General features: G+C 36.6%; 1 protein-coding gene across 5 annotated transcripts in view; it reads right to left on the minus strand.

Moving 5' to 3' along the window:
- The window catches only part of LOC136861679 (solute carrier organic anion transporter family member 74D), a 287,694-nt gene that overhangs the window by 104,773 nt on the left and 155,102 nt on the right, over positions 1-27,819 (minus strand). For all 5 annotated transcript variants that reach the window (XR_011019109.1, XM_068230942.1, XM_068230951.1 and 2 more), the window contains one exon: positions 10,436-10,627. Coding sequence is in view for 4 of the 5 variants with exons in the window: in XM_068230942.1 (XP_068087043.1) it covers positions 10,436-10,627 (192 nt within the window). In the remaining variant the exon portion in view is untranslated. The remainder of the gene's footprint in view (positions 1-10,435; positions 10,628-27,819) is intronic.

The raw sequence follows: 27,819 nt of genomic DNA on the forward strand, positions 1-27,819 counted from the left end.
CCTTCAAGTGAAAAGTACGAGAGCCTGTCACAGTGACTTCACACTGCATTGTGTTAATGTAACACTGTGTGTTGTAATGTAAACAAATGTAATAGCATAATAGGTTAGTAGGTTAATAGAATTTGGTAATTTTTGTTATTGGAACACATTACTTCCTTTTTTATTGCATCTAAAAATCAGAGTGTTTTTACGTTTTATCATGCTGTAGTGAGTAAAAATGTACAATTCGTTGTATGCTTTTTACGCTTGGTATCGCTTAATAGGAACCAGAAAAATCGGCGATAAAGTTCGCTGCTAGATCATACTTATGATCAGGTCCTGCTTTTTGTCTCTGAAAATCTGGTCACCCTACTTTAGGCATGTGAAATGTTCTAAGGTAAAAACTAGTAGCATATTGCTTCTACTGGACAATGATGAAACACATGTTAATGTCAATGTTATCAACAAGACCAACAGCAATGGTGTTGCACTTGTGAGTTTTTCCCCACATTGTAGCCATCATCTTCAACCATTGGACGTCTCTGTTTATGCCCCTTTTAAAGCAAGTTATAGTAGGACCTGTCAGGATTTCCTGATTAGATCTGAGAATCCTATTGTGAAGGAGTACCATTTGGTGGCATGTGTGGGGATGGACAGGATGTTCCTGTTGTGAGAGTGGCTTTAAGAAACCTGGTATTTGACCACTCAATAGGTGGGTATTCTCTGATATTGATCTGAGACCAGCTGCAATAATGGACAGGACTGTAGGAGGAGAAGCTCCTGTTAAAAACTAGGAATTCATTAGTTCATCACCTGGAAGTTCAGCTAGCTTTTGGTCCACGAGTTCCAGGTTCGATTTCCAGCCAGGTTGGAAATTTTAACCTTCATTGGTTCATTCCAATGGCTCAGGGGCTGGATGTGTGTGCCATCTTCACAATTTGAATTCATCATAGGTATGGTCCCATCCTCATAGATGCACAGGTTACCTATGCGTCAAATTAATATATAATTCAAAAGAAGTGATGATCCACCTGACCAATACAAAGATATAAAATTCAAATCTTATATTTTACATATTAAAACACTAATACCAATCTCAACCCTATGATTGGGTCATCCTCAGCTAGACACATAATTCTTAAAGACTAAAATAGCATTCTTCAAGATGATATGTTAAAATATTATATTGAGCCGTATCCTGCTGGCCCATAATAATAATTAGAGTATTATTTGACCCAATATGTAAAATTTATTCATAAAAGTTACAGTCTAACATGTTAAAGCATCGTATCCCAACATAGTTGATACCGGATGTTGAGCAAGACAGTGAGTCGCTGGACATTGCTTCATATTTCCGTATGACCGTGATAAAGGGTGGCGTAACCAAGCGTTGGCAAGGATCGACACGTGTGTTAGATGCTGACCAAGCAATATATTTCAGCCAATGGGAATTTAAGGATTTGGAAAACATGGAGGCTCTACCGCGCCAAGTCTGAATTCCAGGATGACCCACGTGCTCTGTTGCTAAAGTCAGTTTCTGTCGGTCATCGGGTTTTCCCCAGATTTTAAAGTCAGATATATTTGGAAATGTAATACAATAATATGAAGAAGAGATTTGCTAGTGTTTGAGCTGTGTTTTGTAAATATATCATAATTGATACAGTGTCATCATATACGACGAATTTTCTGATTGGTGGTTGGTTCAGACACCCGGGAACCTCAGTATTATAATGGCGTCACCGAAGCCTCCTCAGGAACCCAAGCTCTGGAGAGCGTCACTCTGTGTTAAATGCTTGGATAGTGCGGAAGCACAAACTCTGATTGGTGATCGTGATTAACGGAGGGTTATTCCAGGAACAGTATTTGGTTCTAAATAATATTTTAAAGTGTGCAGTCGGAAGATATAATTATTCCTGAGTTAATGGAAAAGTATAATCTGGCAGAGTTTACTTTCAATATATAAAGACGGTGTAAACTGACCGCTGTGTAGCAAGTGTATAGGAGACCTGATATTGTTTCACTATTTCGCGACGGGTGCGTTGCGCGAGGAACTTTCGTGACGAATCGTTTGCTATTGGCTTTACGTCGCACTGACACAGATAGGTCTTATGACGACGATGGGACAGGAAAGGGCTAGGACTGGTAAGGAAGCGGCCGTGGCCTTAATTAAGGTACAGCCCCAGCATTTGCCTGGTGTGAAAATGGGAAACCACGGAAAACCATTTTCAGGGCTGCCGACAGTGGGGTTCGAACCCACGATCTCCCGAATACTGGATACTGGCCGCACTTAAGCGACTGCAGCTATCGAGCTCGGTGTGACGAATCGTGTGCTGCTCTTAAAACTGTATTTTCACCCTTTAAGTGTAGTGTTTATTATAAATATATCAGTGTGTTAGCTGATCCTGTATAGAGAAAGGGTATTTCGGCTCGTAGCATTGAGCAGCGAAGATATTGTCAACCAAAGTCTTTTGTGTTCCAGTGAATTATTTTCCAGCAAGATGATGGATACGCCTGCAGAGGAAGGAAGTGCATACCCACATGTTAATGCTGTGATTAACATGGTGTAGATCCCTAAATCAGCAGGGATGTAAGCTGCTATCCTGGTATCCCGAGAGTCGTCGATTCAGTTAAGGCGCATGTGTTATTTATGGCATGATATGTAAATTATGTTAAGGTACTAGGGCAGTGTAGATAGGATTTTTAATTTCATGTAAAGTAAGCCTGACGGCATATGTTTGTTTAATTTTGTTACTATGATAGATTCGGATACGAGAATAATGCATGTTTATTTTATCTTCATTTTGATTTATGATTAAATGATTGGGAAAATGAGGGATTGATAGGATTAGTTGTTGTTCATTTATGCATGTAGTGTAGGATATTCCGAGTTTTTTATATATATTTATGCTAGAAGGGCTAGATTGACAGGTTCATCTCAATACAACGTTAAATACGTATTATTTCGTTTTATTTCGGTTATTCAGAGAGACAGGTATAGCTAATCTGTATGACGCATGATATTTTGGAAGCTGACTGAAGGAGCTGCAGAACGTCGTTGTTAGAATAAGATCTTTGAAGTTAAGTTGGAATCTGTTTTGCCTGATGGTTTGGAAAGGAAACGAACTGAGTCTCATTATGTGAAGGCCAATGGGGTTTATGAGAAATATGGGATAAAGATTGCATGCTGAATTATAATGTATTGGTGTAGGCTGATGGTACTGGGCAGATGTGTTTGCCTGCCAAGTGTCCTCTGAATGTATATTGTGATCAGAATGGACAGTATTAATTCCAGACTGTTGAGTCTGATGTTATATGGTAAAAAAAGCATGCTAAGAAGGAATAAATATACGTGAGTTTCCATGTAGCCGGTGAGAGACGTTATCTCATGACAAGCTGATTATTGGCCTGGTGTTGCGCGAATGAGACGAGATTTCCTTGTGGCAGCCTCGGGGGACAGAATCCAAACTTTAGCATAGTGTTGAGTTCAACATTTCTTTTCAGCTCGTAATCTACCCGGATGTACATGACGGATGACCGCGCTGTTGAGCGCTCAAATGCAGTAGAAGGAGGCAATGTTGCCCATTGCTTTCTTCATGACATCAAGGGTTATTTATATGTTTTTCCCTTACAGGATGATGTTTTACATGTTATATGTGGTTGTATACCTTGTCTCATTGTTTTAAAAGGGAACAGCCTGAGTGCTGATGTATTGGTGGTTTATCTAGTTCTGTCTAGATCTTTTGCAGTGAACCGGGTTTCACATTAGAATCTGTGTAGCATTTAAGATTTTACTCGATATCCGATGTATATAGGTGTTTAGTTTGATCATTTGAATTGTTGTAAATACAGTATAGGATATGCCCCTAGTATTTTGCATAACTTACATAGCGTTCCATTGCGTCTTAATTTTTTTCTTTTTCGTCGTAACTTTTCTTTATAATGTAATTTTTTATTTAACGATAGTATTTCGACGACTCTCGTGTTTTTAACTTAACTTTGGAAACCGTATTGTTGTGATGCGATAGTGTGTAACTCCATACGGAAATACCACATGTCAGTGTTTGCGTACACTTGTTGCCATACAATATAAACAATGGACTTTAAGAAGAAGCTCAGTCTTGATGTATATAAAATGTTCTTTGTTGAACTTGATTTTTGATTTCAAATGTTGTATTATCATTTAAGTAACGATTTAATTTCCATTTAATTTCTATATTTTGAGTTCATTCTGATATTTTATTTTATTCATTGATTTTATTGTTTTCTCGTAATATGATCGGGGATATTTATCAATAAATCCATCTTACCCCCTATGATTGTTTCTCATTCGTGTTATACCTCCATTTCCTGTCATTGATTGATATTTTAGAGTAGAACTTCGAGTTTTATCCTGACCCAACCGACAACCAACCCACACTCTGCCCAACCCTGAGTTAGTCGAATGTTCATACAGGAATGGAGGCATCGTCCTAGTGGGTATTTACCCCTGGGTACGGTACAATATCATAGGTGTTGCTGTCCTTAAAATGTCCACACATTAGGTGAGTTGGCTGTGTGGTTAGGAGCGCGCAGGTGTGAGCTCGCATCTGGGAGATAGTGGGCTCAAACCCCATTGTCGGCAGCCCTTAAGATGGTTTTCCGTGGTTTTGCATTTTCACACTAGGCAAATACTGGGGCTGTACCTTAATTAAGGCCACAGCGGCTTCCTTCCCATTCCTAGGCCTTTCCTATTCCATCGTCGCCATAAGACCTATCAGTGTTGGTCTCACATAAAGCAACTAGCAAAAAAAATGTCCACTTGGTAGTTAAAAAAGAACTGAACTTGTTGTGCACCACATAATTTATCTTCACAAATTAGATGAACATTTATGCTCAGACTATACAAGAAGTGTAGTGGAAATGGAAAATAATAATAATAATAATAATAATAATAATAATAATAATAATAATAATAATAATAATAATAATAATAATAATAATAATAATAATAATAATAATAATGATAGTCGTAATCACAATTTAACAGTAATGATAATTACAGTTTAAATGGAGAGTAAATATTTCATATACTGGTATGTGAATGACTAGCCCAATGTCAGGTTCCATAACTCATTTGGTATAGAGCTCCAGACCCATGCAGCACCTACTGTGAAGGAGTGGGAGTACCATTTGGTGGCATGTTTGGGGATGGACAGGATGTTCCTGTTGTGAGAGCGGGTGTTAAGTTGATGAGTCTCTGAGAGCTTGGTAAACCTAGATACTTGGTAATGAGGTGTAGATATCCTTAGAATATTGTGTAGTTGATGTTAGGCATGAAGTTGTCTTTTTGTTTCAAGGTTTTAGCATTGACAGTTTGTTATGGAGTGACAAGTTGATGCGGTTTTACATTAAAGATGAATCAAATGCATGAATTTTGAGCTTTTTGTTGGCTACTGGCTAATTGCAAGTTAAGGTCACTGTAAACGACAACACGGTAATCAAATAAGGGCGTTATTCGAGTTTTGACTAGGTTAATTTTAGTTGCTAGTGGGCAATGGATAGAGAGATTGATACACTCTTCAACAAGTATATTTTACATGGTCTCCCCATGAGAGGCCTTCATCAAACATAACTCCAAGATTTTTTACTGGTTTTCTCAGTGCAATTTTGGTGTCATATAACTCAACTTTTTTTGCTAACTTATTACCAATGACCTATGACCAATTTTGAGCATAATTTCTCTGTATTGAACAAGATTTGAAATTGTTTTAAATGACACAGAAAGGTACCTTGCTTAATATTGTTGAGGAATTTGGATCAATATGCTAACCCAAACCTCAATCTAAATGGGATAACAGAAAAAAAAAATTATTTAATGCATTTATCCCATTCCATGAGGAAAAACAATGAAGCAAGGATTCAGGCAGCTGAAATGAGATCCGTCTGAGCGATGGTTGGCAAAACAAGACGGGAAGAAATTCATAATGAGAACATCAGGGACATGGTTCAGGTTGGCAGAATGCAGGATAACATACTCTGCGTAGACAGAAATGGTATGGTCACATGCGAAGGATGGATCCTTATCGCATACCCAGAAAAATGTATGATCTGCAGTTAAAATATCCAAGACCAAGAGGGCAGCCAAGAATGCGATATGCAGACATGGTGAAAAACGACATTCAGCAATGAAGAGGGGACTGGGACAACACTGAAGAAGGAGAAAAGTACAAAGACAGAAGTTTGTGGAGGGGCTTCATTCGCCGACCCATCATATAAATGGAACGACGTGGGATATGTATGTATGTATGTATGTATGTATGTATGTATGTATGTATGTATGTATGTATGTATGTATGTACATTTATCCCATTAATTGCTAATTCTAATTTCAAAAAGTTCATCAATCAACACAATAAACAATCCCACCAGCTTCCTCTACCTGCGTCCCCTCTTCTTCCCTTCCCCCTCTCTCCCTCTCACAATCCAAGTAACAGCTCACTCCGAGTAGCGGATAGCACTCAGTGCACCACAAACACAGCTGCTGCGAACAGGTCTAGGTGAAACCAAGGGAGTAACTTGAAGCATTGATCTTTTGCATTAGGCTTCCATTTAACATAGCATTCTTCAAGTTCAGTTTTCTTTCATTTCAAGCATCCCCAACTTATTTTCAACCCAAGCTACACATATTGGCAATTTCTTAATTTACAGAAACTCACAATTTTACCACTAGTCATCATAGCAACTAAGGATGTTCCCTCAGGTCAACTTTTATACCATAGTGCAACGAACTACACCTGCCAAAGCTAGTTCTACAGCACTGAAAAATATTACATTCCTTGTATTATAAATGCTCATATAATTTGTGAAGATACATTACCTGGTGCACAACAAGTTCAATTCCTTTTTAACTACCAAGTGGACATTTTGAGGACAGTAACAACTGTGATATACAGTGAAACTCGGTTAAGAAGTTCCCGCATAAGAAGTTTTCCCGCCTAAGAAGTGTGATATTCTTGGTCCCTTGATCAGTTGCATTAAGACATATGTATATTTTTCCCGTTTAAAGTGTTCTGTTGTAAATATATTTCCCGCTTAAACAGTTCAGATTTTAGAGCCCCTTGAGATAGAAAACGTCCGCTCAAAGCAGCCCGTGGTTAGAACCCTCCAGTCTCCGCGCAAGTTGCACCCTGTGTTAGAACGTGCGCTCGCTCGCGGTGTGCGTCTGGTGTCACGGAACATGTGCGGGCCTGCCACGGCCATATGACGTCACGCTATGACAACACGGACAGCAGATGCTCACTCTCGACTTGTGGAATCGAATCGAACCTATCAGTCAAAATTTCCACTCCACCGTTCCATCTAGCGGAATAAAATCGAACGGGATTCTACGTAAGAAACATAAAGTACGCAATGAATGATTTGATAAAACTTTAATGCAGTAATTTGCGGGCCGCGACAGGGTGAAGTCATTAATCGAGGTGGCCTAAACATTAATTAAAAACCGTAAAGTGCATTTGCCCACAACATTACTGTTAACCTACCACAAAACTGAATATTCTAACCTGTCTGATTTTTCATTCCCTTGCTTATTTCCTTCCAGGCATTCTGTCTTACGTTGTTGCAATAATACTTGTGGGCCTTGCCGTAGAGGAAATTACGTTTTTGAACTAAACTGATAAGATTTTCCGTGTCTATTATTAGTGAGGTGAATAAAAACAACTTCGCGACTCTATGCAGGAAACAGCCGATTTGCCAGCAGCCAGCTGATACACATGCCGCCAAACAGCCGACCGAAAGATCCCGATCGTTTACGAAGTTGAACGAATGTTGATATCCAACTGGGTGTTGAGGGAGGCACATACAGGCATTGCAATACCACGTGTTGGCATAAAATTGAAAGTTATTTTTAATTTTACCTTTATACGAGCTAAACATTGTATTATCGTGTCACTCGTAATTATTACATCGCATTATTAGAACGTAGCACAAGGATGAGGAGACATGAAATAAAATTCTCGCGGGGAAAGAAACTGTTTACGTTTAGATGTGCTATAGCGTTGCTACTGCACCTTTATCTCTCCCACGTAATACACCGGATATATTTCCATGCACTAATTTCTACCAACTTCGAACCTGTGTTTCTTTTCTTCATTACCTACAGCATGAAGAGGATTGAAGCGGGAAAATAAACTCAATACTGGCTTGGCCATGCGGTACTTGTGAAACAGCCAGAAACTACGCCCGTTGCCGTGACAACCAGTAGGAATGCAGGGGCGATTTAGGCCTAGGTTCTAAGAATCTCTTAAGAGTAAGTTGCTAGATTTCCCATTTGCTGCCGTTATCCTTGAAGCAGGTGTCAGGGGTGTGAGGAAGATAGAAAGCACATGCTAACAAACTAGTACACGTCTTGTCTTTGCTTCTTGTAAGCCTAAGCTACGGATTGCCGAGCATAGTGTAGCGTCGTAATTAGTATGAATAGGAGTAGGTGAAGTTAGTTGTACTTGTAATATCAACGTACAAGCTTTTTTTTTTTTTTTTAAAGTGAAAACGAGCGCAACTCAGAGGAAAGAGATCAAGCGAAAGGCACTAACAATAAAAGACAAAGTGGAGATTATAAGGAAAGTGGCGTCATCTACACTTTCTCGTGTTGCTTTGGCAAAGGAGCTGGGGGATGCCGCCGTCTACTTTGAACGTTATTATAGCGAAGAAAGAAGAGATCTCTGCTTCTGCAGGGAATACTTCAGCAAATTGTAAGGAAGTTAAATCTGAAAAGTACGATGAAATAGAACAAGTTCTGCTAATATGGTTTAAATAGCAGCGAAGTTTAAACATACCTTTCAGTGGGACTATTGTGCAGGAGAAAGCCTCATGCAAATTAAGGGTACCTTTTACCGCGTCGAGCGGGTGGCTGGAACGCTTTAAAAATCGAGCCGGCCCCGTGGTGTAGGGGTAGCGTGCCTGCCTCTTACACGGAGGCCCCGGGTTCGATTCCCGGCCAGGTCTGGGATTTTTACCTGGACCTGGTTCGAGGTCCACTCAGCCTACGTGATTAGAATTGAGAAACTATCTGACGGTGAGATAGCGGCCCCGGTCTAGAAAGCCAAGAATAACGGCCGAGAGGATTCGTCGTGCTGACCACACGACACCTCGTAATCTGCAGGCCTTCGGGCTGAGCAGCGGTCGCTTGGTAGGCCAAGGCCCTTCAAGGGCTGTAGTGCCATGGGGTTTTTGGTTTTCGCTTACAAAACAATTTGTTGCGAAGCAGAGAGTGTAAGTTTGGAGGGAAGGGAAGTGTGGAAGGACATGGTTCTGCCTGCTAAAATAATCAAACCTTGCAACGTTCTTATATAACTTAATATGTTCTCTTCTCTTATCAAATATATTTATAATATGGTATGTTCAATTATTTTACTTTATCTCTAAAAATATTGTCATGATAATCGAATTTTTATATTGTGGCTTTCTGTAAGCAGTTCTTATATCGGCCTATTTCGGTTGTGTTCACAAACAAGGAAATCTGTTGGCTGTGTGTTTCACATGTATTTCAAAGTACAGAATAAGTTTTTGGGTATTACCCCTTTTAAGAAGTTTCCTGCTTAAGAAGTTTTTTTTTTTGCAGTCCCTTGAAAAACTTCTTAACAGAGTTTCACTGTAATATTTTACCATATCATCTTGTAGAGTGCTATTTTAGTCAAAGAATTAATTTATCTAACTGAGGATGACCCAAGCAAAGTGTCAAAACTAGTACTAGTGTTTTAATACATACAATATAAGATTTTAATTTTATATCTTTGTATTGATCAGGTTGAACATCCCTCCTTTGAATTATATATTGAATTAAGGAATTATCAATACAGACGATACGAAACTTGTATCATATGATATACAGTGCCAACTCGAACGACCTGAACCAGGCCTCTTCAGAGGCCACATGCCATTAAGTAATCATCTCAACACCCCCCTTCCAAAACAACTCTCCCCTTCCTGTTGTAATCACTGAATTACCATCCCCCTCAACTCCATGTATAAAGATATCCACAGTCAGTAAAGTACTGTTCTCCAGAAGATGTATCCATACCCAAAAGCTGGACTTTGGCAAAAAATAAAAAAGAGAGGAAAACAGCCAGTTAAAACATGGATTTTGACAAGCACACCAGTAAACAGAGAAATTGAAATGGCTACAGAAAGAAAAGCAAAGAGAGAACAAGCAGCAGAAAGGAGCAAAGAGAAGAAAATCTTATCAGATAAGGTCCACTGAAACTCAGAATGTAATTTTAAAGTTCATAATACTCATACCATAATCCATTTAATTATTTAATATTTAATATAATAAATTCAAATATATTAAACGTTTCCTACTTCCTTCTATGTCATTTCTTTGACTATTTTTTACAGTATTTGGCATTTATTAGAAAACTGTGGATCACTAAATTCCTTGCTTTATCATTATAATAGTCAGACACAGCCAACAACTCACCCAGGAGGAAAGGGGCTTTGTCCTTGCGGCTATTGTTGTCCAGGTAGGTGAGGCCCAGCATGAGTTGACCAGAGTCCCCAACACCAAACATAAGCTCTGTGATGAAGAAGATGGCCACTGGTATAGTGGAGCTACTTTCTGTGATGCAGTCTTCTTCACTGGTAATGGCATTGTGACATAGTGCAACAGTACCTGTAGGAGCAGAAAATAAATAAGGTTGGTGAGACTTAGTTCCACGAAAGGAACATGATCTCTATAATGAAGATAGCCACTGGTATAGTAGAGCTACTTCTGTGATATAAGTAGTCTTCACTGGCAATGGCACAGTGCAACAGTAGGAGCAAGATACATCTGTAATAAGATAGATGAGATGTGAGCTCTGTGATGAGAAATGGGAAGACTTGAGAGTAAGGAGCAGCTTGACTAAGCAGTATGTTCCGAGCTGTCAGTGGAGAGGTGGCGTGGAATTACATTAGTAGATGAAGAAGCTTGAATGGAGTTTTTAAAAGTAGGAAGGATCTTAATATGAAAATAAAGTTGGAATTAAAGAGGACAAATTGGAGCAAATATTCATTTTTAGAATGAGGAGTAAGTGATTGGAATAATTTATCACGGGAGATGTTCAATGAATTTTCAAGTTCTTTGAAAACATTTAAGAAAAGGCTAGGAAAACAATTGATATGGAATCTCCATCTGGGCAACAATCCTAAAGACAGATGATTGATTGATTGATTGATTGATTGATTGATTGATTGATTGATTGATTGATTGATTGATTGATTGATTGATTGATTGATCGATCGAGCGATCGATCAGCAAAACACTGGTGTTTATACCATTGAATTTCCTGAATTTACTTAGTTACCTCAATTGGAAGCCAGCATTTTTGTTCATACAGTTACATTTTCAACACAGGGAATACATGAGAGGAACAGCCATCATCTACAGGAGTGAAATATCAATCGAACTAAGTGAAATTCATCCAAGTGGTAGAATCACAACAATACTGACAGATGACAACATACATTTTTTAATATGTAACTGAGGAAAACTACATTGATACTAACGAGAAGAATTCATTATATCACAGTTACCGAATTACATCAGATATAGTTACACTAAAATAATTTTAGGCGGTGATTGTAATTGCATTCTAAATATGAAAGATCACATGGGTGAATACAATGTTACCAGCATTTAGGGTCTTCTATCAAAAATGGACATTAAATGGACAGCAACAATTGTGATATAATATTTTAACATATCATCTTGAAGAATTCTATTTTAGTCTTTAAGAATTATTTATGTATCCAGTTGAGGATGATCCATTTAAAGGGTCAAAACTAGTACTAATGTTTTGATATCAAATTCAAATATATTTTACATATCTTTGTATTGATCAGGTGGAACATCCCTCCTTTGAATTACGGTATATACTGAATTAAAGAATCTTCAATACGGACAATACGAATCTTATATCATATGATATACAGCATCAACTCGAAAGACCTGCACCAGACCTGTTCAGAGGCCACATGCCCCTAACAAACCTCTCTCCCCTTCCTGTTATAAAAACTTCATTACATCCTCCTCAACTTCCTGTATGAAGATATCCACAGTCAGTAAAGTACTGTTCTCCATAAGATGTGTATCCATACCCAAAAGCTGGACCTGGGAAATGAAACCTGGCACTACAGTACAGTTAATCTTCCACCAAGGGACAACGGTCTCACGTATTGACAGATTTTTACATTAACCAAGTAAACAGTTCCAAAGTGGATGAAATATCATTTAAAACATCACTATTTAGTGATCACCAAACAATAATAATGAAAATAGCAGCTGATAATCGTATACCATAGTATGGAAAAGGTTTAAACCTAGGAATTTCATATTTGTCCGTATTGAACTGAGAAAGGATGACAGGAAAGGATGATAGGAAAACTTAAAAACTTAAATTGAAAAGGTGGACCATTTTAAGTTTTCCTATCATCCATGGAAAAGGTTTTTACAATCCTTTTTTAGATTTTTTAAAAACTATTAATATATTTTCCTACTGTATTTCATGTGGAGTTATGGGGTCTATGAACATCGAATTTCCAATTGAATTACGTACAGATAACAGGTTTCTGCACAAACTTTCTTTGGCAATGGCCTCAGCAAGTTTGGATATATATTAACAAAATATCTATTATATATGTCAGGGATACCATCATGTTTAATCCATGTCCCTTCAATATCTAACTCCTGAATTCCCTGATTTTGTTTAGAGGTGTCCATACCTGAATTTGTTAGAATTTTTTTTCTTCTCCAGAACAGATTGGGTTTACATTGTTGTAGAAAGTAGGGTAAGATTGCCTAATTCCTTGATATGCCGAGCTTGATAGCTACAGTTGCTTAAGTGCGGCCGGTATCCGGTATTCGGCAGATAGTGGGTTCGATCCCCACTGTCGACCGCCCTGAAGATGGTTTTCCGTGGTTTGCCATTTTTTTTTTTGCTAGGGGCTTTACGTCGCACCGACACAGATAGGTCTTATGGCGACGATGGGATAGGAAAGGCCTAGGAGTTGGAAGGAAGCGGCCGTGGCCTTAATTAAGGTACAGCCCCAGCATTTGCCTGGTGTGAAAATGGGAAACCGTCGCCATAAGACCTATCTGTGTCGGTGCGACGTAAAGCCCCTAGCAAAAAAAAAAAAAAAAAAAAAAAAAAAAAAAAAAAAAAAAAAAAAAAAAAAAAAAGGGAAACCACGGAAAACCATTTTCAGGGCTGCCGATAGTGGGATTCGAACCTACTATCTCCCGGATGCAAGCTCACAGCCGCGCGCCTCTACGCGCACGGCCAACTCGCCCGTTGTTTGCCATTTTTACACCAGGCAAATGCTGGGGCTGTACCTTAACTACGGCCATGGCTGTTTCCTTCCCACTTCTAGCCCCTTCCTGTCTCATCCTCGCCATAAGACCCATCTGTGTCGGTGCGACATAAAGCAACTTGTAAAAAAAAAAAATCTATGATAGTTTCTTTCAAATGTAATTTTTGAAGATTATTTTTCTCCTTTCATACAAGTGGACTACAGTCATCGAAGTTCACATCATGGTTAACCTGCCTGAAATGTATGAAGGTTACAGGATGCATTATTTTTATGTTACTCAGTTTAATACATAAACATGTCACTGTTCCATAATACCGTGACATGTGCCCTAATTCAGTTGTAGTGGTATCCCAATTCCGCGAGGTGTTTCCTTATTCCATGTTACTTACATAACTAAATGTTATATATCAACTGTACTTATATTCTTTCAAAAGGTGACTCTATAAATGAATTACAGTTTTATGTTACAAAATACATGCAATCATATACAACAAACTGTTGGTTCTCACATCAAAATGTTCACTACCTTTCATTACATTGTCTTTGTGAGGAAACCATGGCACTTTGAAATATTTTGAAGCCCTGTATATAGACCAGTGTTCCTTAAGAACTTTCTTGGCAGCTAGTTCCACAGCCTGCTCTTCATTCTTCTTTTCAGAAGTGCAATATCTTGGTTTTACCCATTTTAGCAGTAACTGAAAATAAAATAAATGTAATACAGACATGTGCAGGCCTGCATGTAGGAGTTCATCATGTTCCTAGTGTTACAATTTTAATTTTATGTTATAAAATTTTCACACACCCTGTAGTAGAGTAAATTAGTCTTGAAATTCATATTGATGATGGGTGAAATTATATGTTTACGAAATAACAGATTCCATTCCAATACACGGTATTAAAAGTTAATTTGTGTAGGGAGATATACTTGATGATAATACGTACGAGATCAAGGCAGAGAAAACAAAAATAAATCACAAAACTTGAAAGAATCTACTGTTCTCTAGAGAAGTCTGAAAACAATAACAGATTTGGAAAGTCTACATCTTCAGCTACCACACAGACATAATATCAAAGCATATATTGTTATATTTACCTAATAATCTTGATGATTTCCCAACTTACAGGCACACAAGACAGAAACACAGCTATATTCTCACACCAGTTCAGAAATGACATAGTAGGCCATACACCACACCCTCGACCCAAGCGTTGGTGTTCACTTTTGAAAAGGCTAACTTCATGCCATGTCTTGAGAGTTCAGAAAACGTGCTCATGGGAAGCCTATTGCTGCAATATTCAAACACAGAAAGTATCACGGAATTAAGGCTACAACGGAGTTAGGCATCCTTACCCTAATATATCTGCATAATGTTTTACTTTTGACTTTCTTTTCTGTGTAGTAATTACATTCCTTAGCCTATTATATTTGTATACTAATTGTTCATTTTGAGGTATTTCTTCTTATAAGAATGTAAAATATATCTTCTGTGAATCAGAATCAACAAATTTCCATCAGTCCAGGGCACAGGAATGTATTATCTTATTTCATATTTACTATGAGACTTTACCATTTTTTGTGCTATTAGTTATTCCTTCTTCAATACATTTCAAAAGCTTTTCATAACACTCATCAATATTGCCTCCTGGAAGAAATATTGTCTGAGAAAAGAAATGATTAAGGCTATTGAAATCCAATAGATGATGATGATGATGATTATTATTATTATTATTATTATTATCATCATCTTCATCTTGGCCATAAGACCTATCCATGTTGGTGTGATACAAAGCAAATAGCAAATTATTATTTATTATTCGCTGATCGGTCAACTAGGGACCACGATAAGTTTCATTATACATTCTGGCATTTACTCAGTTTTCAATTGATCCAGTAGGTTTTCATTAGCTCGCTGTGTCAAGCACGGCGTTCATCCGACCACTTTGCACCACTTGTCCATTTCACATCCCAGAAAGTCCCAAAAGTCATAATGCTTTTTCTGAAAAAGTCTTGTTTGTGCAAGTTTTCTGGTTGTAGACCCATTTCTTCAAGGTCTTCCTTGATGTTAACATAAAAGGGAACTGTTGCTTTTGGTTTTGAGTGAAAATTACTAAAAATGAGTTTTGTCCATTGAGAATTGTCCATCTGTCATATAATTATTATTTTGCTAACATTGCTTCAAGAATTAAATGTAATCAAAACTAACATATTGTGATCACTAATAGCTGATTTAATATTATGTATTTAAATCATTTTTGGTTAACAAGATAGTGATCAATTAATGAGAAACTCCTATGTTTCTCTTGTAGGATACTTAACCTTCAATCACGCATGTGTGGTCTGTGAGACTGCACCTGCAATTATCGGCTTGTAAGTTTGACAACAATGCCAACACATCAATGATACTTCCAGATTGTGTTAGAGAAATCCAGGCACATCAGCCAGTGTTATGCATGAAATGATCAACTAAACATATCAGCCAAGAATTTGACTTGCGCTTGGTCCCACATTCTGCGCATGTGCTGTGGTACACTGTATTTTTACAGAATTGTTTATGCCTACATAATACTTCCAGAACATTTATAAAAGTAATTATGTACCAACCATGTCTTCTCCATACATTTGAAGGTTTAATGGCTGTTTAAAGGCTTCAGAATAAATTTTAAAGAAAAATTTGTTTGACTTAAATAATGGTTTACATGATTTCTGTCAAAAATCATGATTTCCTGAATTTTTATAAATGAAGCAATTCATTTCTTTACAATTTCATTTTATTTTAGAATAATTTTTAGGCAAACACTTTGTTAAAAAAACAGAAATACAAATTAAATAAATCCCGCAAAATAATTTCATTGTTGTTACAAAAAGAAAAAAAAAAGAACACATACACCAATTTTGCGTGCGTGATACTATGTTCCGATTAGAGGTGCATGCTGAGAAATATTAATATTAAAATAGAAAAGTCGGTATGATTCACAAAGTAACTTATAAGTTCTAGTAGGTGTATAAAGAATTTTGAGCAAAAGTATTGATCGCTATTAGAAATTCAGGTGCATTACCATTTCTTGAGTTGCATTTGCCAATAACAACAACATTTATGCTATTGTCCCTAACGTGAATGGCCAGTATATTATAATCATCATTCTTTACGGTACTGACAAATTTTGAGACTCTACGATTATTTATGTATACGGATATCCCTTCACTGGTTTTACTTGACCTGTGAAAATGATATGCTCTGAATTAATTCAGTTCATAAAATTTACTCTCTTCGCTTGGCTTCATAGCTAAATTGCTAACATACTGGCCTTTGGTCCATGAGGCCCTGGGTTTGATTTCTGGCTGGGTTGAGGATTTTAATCTTAATTGGTTAATTCCTCTAGCTCAGGGGCTGGCTGTTTGTACTGTCTTCAACAATAGAATTCATCTTAGGCAGGGTCCTAGACACACAGGTCATCTGTATGGTAGGGCATCAATATGGAAGACCAGCATCTGGCCTTACTGTAGACCCAGATAGGACATTTTTGATTTTTAAAAAGTGTGAAAACTGTATTCTCCACTCCTAGCAGCAGTAGGCTATGGGTTGTGGTAGTAATTAAAGTCACTGTTATCAGAATTTATTCATAGCTTGACTACCTATATGAAATTGTCTCAGTATGGCTGGTCATATATGTGCAATTTAATGGATGTTCAATGATGCAATCTTTTAAATCTTATTTTCGTTTTTGAAAAGGTGGCCTACACATACTTGACAAATGCAAGTGTGTTCATTATTCTTGGCTGACTGATATTGGGCTGTATTTACTCACGTATTTGTTTCTTCTGCTGGCCCCGCGATCTAGGAGTAGATCAATTTAGTATTAAAATTTTATTAGTCAACCTATTCAATACAAATGATATTTGCAAAGTTAGGACTTACATCCTATTAAACTAAGGTCTAAAGGGACATGTTTTGCCCTTTAAAAGGGCATCATCAGCCTTTTTACACTCATGCTAAAGATAAAAATCAGGATCCTGATTGTCGATTTAAGAAAAAAATATAAAATGAGAATAAAAATTAGAATGAATATTATACAATATGTGCAATCATGAGATCTTAAATGACAATTGACAATTAAAATATAATTTTAAATGTTTGCGAAGAAATGGGAGTTGATGTAATAGACAAGAAAAATGTTCCACCGATCAATACATTTATTGTGAATGAATTATTGCACTAGTACCGGTTTCGAACTATCTTGGCCATTATCAGCTAGCACACAAATTTACAGTCATAGAACAAAATTACAAAGATGTTACGTAAGAGCATCCGGATGTCTAATGAAAATGGAAGTAAAATATATTGCAGTATGTTGCATTAAAATATTTCTGATTAAAAGTGGTGATGGTTAGAATAAACTAAAACCTATTGACTGAACATGGACATGAGTACATAAACACATTAAAATATATATGCCACATCATAAGACACAAAAAATATAGCACATTAAACACATTAAAACATGGTATATTTTAAAAACGTCTATTAAAATTTGAGTCCATGTTGCGTTGCATTCATTCTTCAATCCTCTTGTAGTTCTTGTGTTGATTAAGTTGAATATCGAGAATGTTCTATGGCTGATATACTTTGTATTGGTATGTTATAAGAACTCTTGTCATTAAAATTTGAAAATTGAGTACTGTGCAATTCAACTGTTGATGTAGTCAGGTAAGATTTATACATACAGCAAGATAGGGTTTAATTTTAGAGCAGTTGGTGGTGACACTTCTCTCGTCTATACACGTTATATGGTTGTTATCTGTAAAGAAAAGCTAATATGAGTATAGCGTGTGTATGAAGGAATGCCTGGATGTAGGTGTGAAATGAAAAAAGTACTTACTGTTGTTGTTCGACTGTTTGTTTAATAGGAATGTTAGGGTACATGTTTGTTATATCAAATGAAGTAAGGGTATGTTTTTCGATCTTTAGTTCTTTGGTTTTGTTGCAAAAAATCTATTGAGTTTTGTATTGATTGTTCGCTAAAAATGAATAATGCTTTTTCAAAAATTTCTGAATAAATTGTGATAACTTATAGGTTGTACTGGCTTTATAGTTTATAATCGGTCTCATGGGTACATTTTCTTTGTGTATTTTAGGGTAGGCCCTTGCGGATGGTAATTGGGGGTTCATAGTTATAAGTTTAGCAGATTCTGTTTCGGTGAGAATAAAGTGTGTGTTCTATAGGAAACCCACACACACTTTAAATACCATAAAAAATGACTCCGTTCATCCTAACACACATAAAAGAGCAGCCTATTTTAGTATGATACATAGAGCTTTCAATATCCCAATGACAATAGAAGATCGAAATAATGAATTAAAATTAACCCACGACATAGCCAAATACAATGGATACAGCAAAGAAATAGTCAACAAAATCATCCACAAAATAAAATCCCAACCTAAAACTAAATTAATCAAAACAGCTAAACCAAAAACAGATTATGTCCTATTTACCTTCAACAACACCAATATATATATACTATAACTAATATCTTTTAAGAAGCACAACCTGAAAATAGCATTCAAAACCACACACAACAGCACCAACACTATACACAACACAAAAACAGTCAATAATAATAATAAATACAACCAATCAGGTGTCTACCGCATCAAATGTAACAACTGTGACACAAGCTACATTGGACGTACAGGTAGAACTTCACCGTCCGTTATAATGATCATATAAATGCAGTAAAGCACAACCATTTCTCATCAATAGGCCAACATGTAGAAGAATCTAAGCACAACTTCACAGACATCAATAATGACATGATGATATTAAACATAAACTCTAAGGGCCCCCTGCTCAACATAACCGAAGATTTTTATATTTCTTTGGATCAATACGCTAACCCCAATCATAACATTAACGACATTACAGAGAAAACCAGTATCATCTTTGACAGTCATTCCTGCAATAAAAAATGACTATCTCAAATTAGTAAACACACGTCATAACAAACCGACGAATCACAAACCTAACCCTGCCCCTACCTTCACAATAGCCACTCTTCCATCCCCTCCACCAACATCCCTCCACACAGCTCACATGAGCCCCAGACGTACTCGCAGCAGAACACAACAGATCTCCAAACATATCGGTACACAACCTCCACAGCAACAACAGTAAGTACTTTTTTCATTTCACACCTACATCCAGGCATTCCTTCATTCATACGCTATATTCATATTAGCTTTTCTTTACAGATAACAACCATATAACGTGCATAGATGAGAGAAGTGTCACCACCAACTGCTCTAAAATTAAACCCTATCTTGCTGTATGTATAAATCTTACCTGACTACATCAACAGTTGAATTGCACAGTACTCAATTTTCAAATTTTAATGACAAGAGTTCTTATAACATACCAATACAAAGTATATCAGCCATAGAACATTCTCGATATTCAACTTAATAAACACAAGAACTACAAGAGGATTGAAGAATGAATGCAACGCAACATGAACTCAAATTTTAATAGACGTTTTTAAAATATACCATGTTTTAATGTGTTTAATGTGCTATATTTTTTGTGTCTTATGATGTGGCATATATATTTTAATGTGTTTATGTACTCATGTCCATGTTCAGTCAATAGGTTTTAGTTTATTCTAACCATCACCACTTTTAATCAGAAATATTTTAAAGCAACATACTGCAATATATTTTACTTCCATTTTCATTAGACATCCGGATGCTCTTACGTAACATCTTTGTAATTTTGTCCTATGACTGTAAATTTGTGTGCTAGCTGATGATGGCCAAGATAGGTCGAAACCGGTACTAGTGCAATAATTCATTCACAATAAATGTATTGATCGGTGGAACATTTTTCTTGTCTATTACATTGAATCCAATCAATACGGAATATGAAGATTATAAATAATAATAGAAATGGGAGTTGGTACGATAATTACATCAGCAATCTTAAAATGATCTTATAAAACTAAACAAACTAGGCCTTAACCAAATAAATAATAAGAAAGTCTATGGCTAAAGTTGCCGTATCAAGGTTCGTGAAATTTGGGTGGAAGCAACCTGATTTTAAATGTAGAGCAAATGGTTAATAGAATCCAATAGCCACTCAAGACAACATAAAACCTCTCTCGTTGAAAAGTCGTAATGAAACTGTAGTATGGCACATGTAGATTATAAAGTTGTGTCCAATCAATCCATTAATCTCATATTTTACGAAGTGAGATCGCGGTCTCAGTATTTTTGTTGAAGGAGCTGTGAGAAGTTAACTAATAAGTGCCGCTGTACAGATTTTGTCAGCTCGTAGACCGATGGTTAAATGGGAACATTCTTACGTGTTGGCTGTAGTTTTGAATGTGGATTGACTATTGAAGAAATATAGTGCAGAATCTGTAATGAAAAGGAGAATAAAAAGGTAAGAAGTTTAGAGGGAAAACGGTTAAATTAGGGGAATTGATATAAATTCAATTACTTACGTTCTCGATTTTTGCAGTATGAACTAGTTGCCTGTATGGTCTCGGAACGAGTGAGGTTTGAATGGCGTGTATTGTATCTGTGTGGAACTGAGGGAGGGGGGTGTGATGGATGAACGGAAATAGGCGGAGTGTTGAGCTTGCACGCTATTGGCTGTTGAAGATGTGGAGTTAAGGAAGAGGAGTGTAATGGAGAAGAGGAGGTGGACGGAGGGTTAAACCTACATGCCGTTGGCTGTGGAACATTAGCAGGGGCGGGGACGGAGGGAGTTACTTTTAAGGGAAGTTGGAATCTTTATTGAAAGTTAGTTTAAGGTTTTTAAGGATTTTATTTAAATTTGGATTTAAAGATTGTAATAAATTGGGTAAGGTCTCGTATAGGGGATTTTTTATTTCGACGGGATCATTGAGATTTAGGTCTTTGTTGTAATGTTGATCCAGATATATGAAGTTTGTAACATGTATCTAGGAGTAGCGTACCTGCATTTCACCTGAAGGCCTTTGGGCTGAGCAATGATCAAGGCCCACCAGGACTGTTGCGCCATGGGGTTAAGGGTTTGTCTGTTTTATTTGATTTTTCTATTCACTTTTTCAGATGTAAATAGTGGGTACAGTTATGTTATTGGAAGAGACACATTCACTATTGTGTATCTCTGAGGTGGTTAATAGTTTGATGTGTTGTATGTAAATAAACATGTTGTGTTAAGATGAACACAAACACCTAGCTCCTGAGCTAGAGGAATTAACCAAAGTTAAAATCCCGGCCCAGCCTGAAATCGAACCCAGAGCCCTCTGAATTGAAGACCACTAAGCAGACCATTCAATCAAGGAGACTGGCTATACAGGAACTTCCTATTCAATGAAAAACAGCACAGTCCAGAAAAAGATGAGTAATCTGTTGGTTTTACCACTGCAGAAGTAAATATTTATTCCCATCCCATTATTTTGGGATCACCATCTGAAATTACAGTGAAAGAAAGAAAGTTATAATACCATTAGATCCTCTTCTTGAGTCCCTTTCAATGAAATAAAAGTACAGTGAAATATTTTGTAATTTACAATTAGTAATTTAAAAATTTACATCATTCCACAAGCAAGTCTGCACTTGCTAGATGGCAGCACCATCAGTCTTCCACTTTTATTACTGTGCTTTGACATAACACTGCTCTGTCTTGTTATAGTATAAGGTCTTTGATCAGGCCTCTCCGGACGCCAAATGTCATTATTATTAATTTACTCTTCGAGGATTTTAGCCATGATTCTGTCTAAAACAACACATCTATTGCCAAACTTCCAAGGTCTTCTATCTTATTTCTTAGACTTAGCATGGGGTAGCCCACACATTAGTATTGGTAAAATTTGATACTTGTGTATACCTTAAACAGAAGACCATATTAAGTCTTCAACATCAAAAGGTGGACCATCACAATTATCTGTTGCCATATATATTAAGCATTATTCTCTAAAATACATAATTAAATTATTTCAGAATTCTCTGATTTACGAACAAAGATTTTTCATCCTCTGATCCAGACAAACTTGTCTTAAGCTGGATTTCTTTGTGCTTCTTTAGCAGTAGTTTTTTTCCTGGTGTTAAATGTTCATTTATGTAAATCTTGTGATTTGCAGCTTCTATTTGTAGATCTCTGATGACCAAGGCAACTGTTTGGTGTAATAGTTCACAAGTACGGAGAAGCAGAAGGAGAGCAAGTCATTGACAGACTCAGTTTTTAATGATGTATGAAACTAAACAAGGCCACATAGCTAAATGTAAAAAGAGGATTATGGAGGCTCTTAGATCATTCAGACAATTGTAGATCTCTTACCCTGGTCATTTTCATACAGAATAAGCCAAATGATAAGAGTGAGACAGGTCAATAAATCCATCTTATCCTAAAACAGAAGATGTTGGGCACTGTAAACATAATATCTCACCAGATATGGGTCTCTGCTGGAACTGATTATAAAAACAACTACACACACACACACTCTCTCTCTCTCTCTCTCTCTCTCTCTCTCATATATAAGCAATAAATTTCATGGTTGGGCCCATATTGATGGAAATGTCTTACTTTTTATAAAAGCTTTAGTTTATTATCCACCTAATCGATACAGTTTACTCTCATATAGTATTAGTTTCAACCATAGATAGCGGTCATCCTTAGCTATTAATCATAAAATTAGAATTAGGACATAGTGATGTCATAAATTAAATTTGGATAGGGGGTGGGGGGTTAAACCTCCTCAGTTAAGGCTACAACACACATAAAAACACATAAAATACACTAGTGTACACATTAAAATTCACACATTACACATTTGATAAATGGTCAAGTAGATTTGAAAAAAACTAGTTGGTCTCAAGATTAATGACACTTAAAATAATTTCAAAACTGCACTTGTATCAATGAAAAGATGACTTTAAGAGATCATTGTCTACTAGCAGTCCCATCATGGATGATAGTAAAATATGCAATACAAGAAAAATATCACAGTATTGAGGAAAATAAAATTGATTAATTGTTGATGTTTCTGTCAATGCCATATCACTGAAGAAATAATCTTCCATTATTACAATAAAATGAAGTTAATCCCAGTTTTATGAAAGTAAGTCTATCTGTCCATAATGGTTTTAATAGGGGAATATCTAAAAGAGAAAAGAAAGAAAATTATTTGACGAATTGAAAAGATAATCACGGGGCTGTGGATACTAAAAGGAAAAAACTTACCCTTCGAGGTTGCAGTGGTACACCCAGCACAGCTGTCAGTGTTGACTACAGCTTTGAATCTGTTGTGACATAGCAGAAGAAGAAGCAGAAGGAAGGGGAGGGAGAGCTGAGGTAGGGAGGGAAGAGAGAGGGGAAGTTGGAATGATGATTATGATGATGATAATGATGCTTGTTGTTTAAAGGGGCCTGATATCTATGATCTATGATCATCAGCCCCAAAAGTTGGAATGAGGAAGGTACGAGAGGAGAAGGAGGGGAAGTGTTAGGATGATCATTTGTATGACTGTGACTTGTATTGAACTTTTTAGTGTAATGCTGGGATGCTAAGGGAATATCTGACTCAAAGAGGGCATTCGTTTTTTCGGAATTTTCATTCAAATTAAAAGTAGGATTAGAATACTGGTCTAAAGATATAAAGTACTCTTTTAGGATTTAAAAAAAATGCCTTCTTGACTGAAAGAGGGTATGTCCAAATCTTGTTGGATGGAGGAGAAATGATGATTAGCCTCATGAATGTGTAATCCCAAAGCTGAGAATCTATTATGTTGGCAGCATTTACATGCTCCAAATACAGAGTTTTGAAACTTCTCCCTGTCTGACCGATATACATACTGCTGCAATCAAAACATTTCAAAATATACACACCTGAGCGTGTGAATTTGTTAACTGGATTCAATGAATGGGGATTGTAAAATTTATGAAAGTTATTGTTTGAGTACCTGAATGCTATTCAAACTCCTTACGTCATCTTTTTGTTAACTCAAGTGCAGTTTTGAAATCATTTTAAGTGTCATTAATCTTGTGGCCAACTAGTTTTTATTCAAATCCACCTGACCATTTATCAAATGTGTAAGTGTGAATTTTAATGCGTATGCCAGTGGATTTTTTGTCTGTAGCCTTAACTCAAGAGATTTAACCAACCCCCACCATTCGTTTATGACATCACAATGTCCTAATTCTAATTTTATGATTAATAACTGGGGATGACCGTTATGTATGGTCGAAACTAGTACTGTTTGAGAGTAAACTGTATTAATTAGGTGGATAATAAACTAAGTTTTGTAAAAAGTAAACTCAGTTGACGAACACAAGGATCCCTAGGAGTACACCATTCGTGTGGCCAACCCAATATTTAAGGACGTAAGAAAGTGACAGGATGAACATGACATAAATAATACTCAACATCAAAGAGATTTTAGATTTATTATATAGACTAGCAAGATACCCATGCTTCGCTATGGTATTGTACTGAAATTTACAATTGAATGTTTATTGTTTTAGATATATAATCTGCCAAAATTCGCTATCTGACTCGTTTTCTAATAGATTACGGTATGTTTCCTCCCATTTTTCAATCTTTCTTTCCAGCAATCGATTTCGTACTTCCCGGGCTAGGTCCAGATATTCCACCCGGTCAGTTGGGTCCCTAAATCTTTGCCATCTCTTCCTATAAGCGTTTTTAATATGAATCAAATCCTTCAGGAGATCCGGCTTGGTGTCGTCTTGGGTGCCTTCGCGGTACTGAACCCGCGGCCGGACTGCATTCTTAGTCATTACACGTCCAGGACCTGTTTCCAGGGTGGTCCACACATTTGACAACGGTCCAGAACATTATTATTATTATTATTATTATTATTATTATTATTATTATTATTATTATTATTATTATTATTATTAAAAGATGTTCTGGACCCCAGAGCAAGATGCAAGACCACTATTTGGTGGTAAATTACATCTGCTGCCAGTGTCATTGTTACAATGTGACCAGCACCATTGTCGCGCGTAGGCAAGTGTGCGGGATTTCTGCCAACACCAATGACATACTTCTGTGCATTATTGACCTTATTATAGAGGTGAACAATTTGACGGTCCATCTCATTCCTATCGTTTATTTCAAATGTGTTTAAATTTTTATTTATATGCCAGGAGAATCTACTGTAATCTAAAAACGTTCTCCGAATGAAAAGATGGCTGTTGAAAACGAACCCAGGAAAGATTAAAAATGATCGGTTTATGATCAGAATAAGTACATCGAAACTATATAGCCTGTTTCCAGTCATTCGACAGGGTAAGAAATGGAATGAATAAAGCCCGATCTAACGGAGACAATAGGAATTATGCCGGCTGCCGAAGCACACCTCTGGGGCAATGATCGATGAATGACAAATGAAATGAAATTTGGACAGTATTGCTGGAATGAATGATGACAGGGAAAATCGGAGCATCCGGAGAAAAACCTGTCCTGCCTCCGTTTTGTCCAGCACGAATATAACATGGAGTGACCGGGATTTGAACCACGGAACCCAGCTGCGAGAGGCCAGCACACTGCCGCCTGAGCAACGGAGGCTCCTTATAAGTACATTATGAACAGTAAAATCAATTGGTCTCACCTCCTTTTACACCCCACCGCCGTTAACTTTATTTACCCCCCACCAAACAAAATTAATAGAAGGCGTGTTTCTTTATGTTTAAAGGAGATTCCAAACACCAATGTTCACGTCTGTTACCTTCAGTTTTGAGATGTAAGTATTCCCATAAAATCACTTTTTTTCACTTCCTTTCACACTCCCCACCCCCACCCGTAAGTGAATTTTCCGGCAAAAAATACTTGTTTCTTTAATAGTAAAGGATCTTCTAAATAGGAATTATCACGACTCTTTCTTCAGTTTTTGATTTATGTGTCTTCATGAAAGGAATTCAACTCCTTTTCACTCCCGCCCCCCAAGATGGTCCCCTTCCCCAACGCGTTTTTCTTTGTTTAAGGAGATTCAAATACCAATTTTCACGTCCGTAACAACTTTAGTTTTTATTAGATGTATGTATTCTCAAACAATTAGGTCAATTAATTTTTCAATTCTTTCATCCCCCCCCCCCTTCATTGGATTTTCCGAGAATACGTGTTTCTTTACTTTTAAAGCAGATTCCAAATGTCTAATTTCACGTCTGTAATATCTTCATTTTTGAGATATCAGCAGCTTAATTAAAAGAATTCAACACCATTTTCAGTCACTTTTACCCCCCCCCCCCTTCCACCCAAGTGGTATTTCCGAAAGCTAAAAATACACGTTTCTTTATTTTTAATAGATATAAAAAATACCATTTTTCACTTCTGTAACATATTAAGTTTTTGAGATATACTGTAGAAATTCTCTTTTTATAATTCCACCCCTTTTTATTTCCCCTTAAGTGGAGTTTCCAAAAACAAATCACCTATCTTTCTTTACATTTACAGGAGATCCAAATACCTACTTTTTATGTCTGTAACATTTTACGTTTCTCAGATATTCTGTAGATATAGTCTTTCAAAAAATTTACCCCAGTTTGTCACTCCTGTTTAACCGCCATTAATTGGATTTTCCAGAAACAAAAAAATATTTTCTTTATTTTTAAAGGAGCTGCCATATACAAATTTTCAGTTATGTAATATCTTCAGTTTCTGAGATATATGTATCCTGATTAAAGGCATTCAACCCTTTATTCACCCCTTTTACACCCCTCCTATTGGGATTTAAAGAAAGCAAAAAATATGTGCTCTTGTATTTTTAAAGGAGATTCTAAATAACGAATTTTTACATCTGTAAACTTTTAAAGTTTTAAGATGTAGACACACTCATTTTAAAAATTCACCCCCCTTTTCACCCCCCATTATTTGGATTTTCCAAAAACGAAAAATACCTGTTTCTTTATTTTTAAAATAGATCCCAAATACCAATTTTCAGGTCTGTAATATCTTCCGGTTCTGAAATATAAGTCGCCTCGTTAAAGGCATTCAACCGCTTTTTCACCCTTTTCCACCCTTCCTATTGGGATTTTCCGAAAACAAAAAATACGTATTTCTTTATTTTCAAAGGAGATACTAAATGCCAATTTTTACATCTTTAAACTTTAAAAGTTTTGAGATATAGATACACTCATTTTAAAAATTCACCCCCTTTTCACACCCCCCATTAATTGGATTTCCCAAAAACAAAAAAATACGTATTTCTTTATTTTTAAAGGACATCCCAAACACCAATTTTCAGGTCTGTAATATCTTCAGTTTATGAGATATAAGTATCCTCATTAAAGTCATTCAACCCGTTTTTCACCCCTTTTCACCCCTCCTATTGGGATTTTCCGAAAACAAAAAAATTCATGTTTCTTTGTTTTTAATGAAGATTCTAAGTACCAATTTTTACATCTGTAACCTTTAAATGTTTTGAGATATAGATGCACTCATTTTCAAAATTCACCCCCTTTTCACCCTCCCATTAATTGGATTTCCCAAAAACAAAAAATACGTGCTTCTTT

This window comes from Anabrus simplex, chromosome 1 (assembly GCF_040414725.1).
Source record: "Anabrus simplex isolate iqAnaSimp1 chromosome 1, ASM4041472v1, whole genome shotgun sequence".
NCBI lineage: Eukaryota > Metazoa > Arthropoda > Insecta > Orthoptera > Tettigoniidae > Anabrus > Anabrus simplex.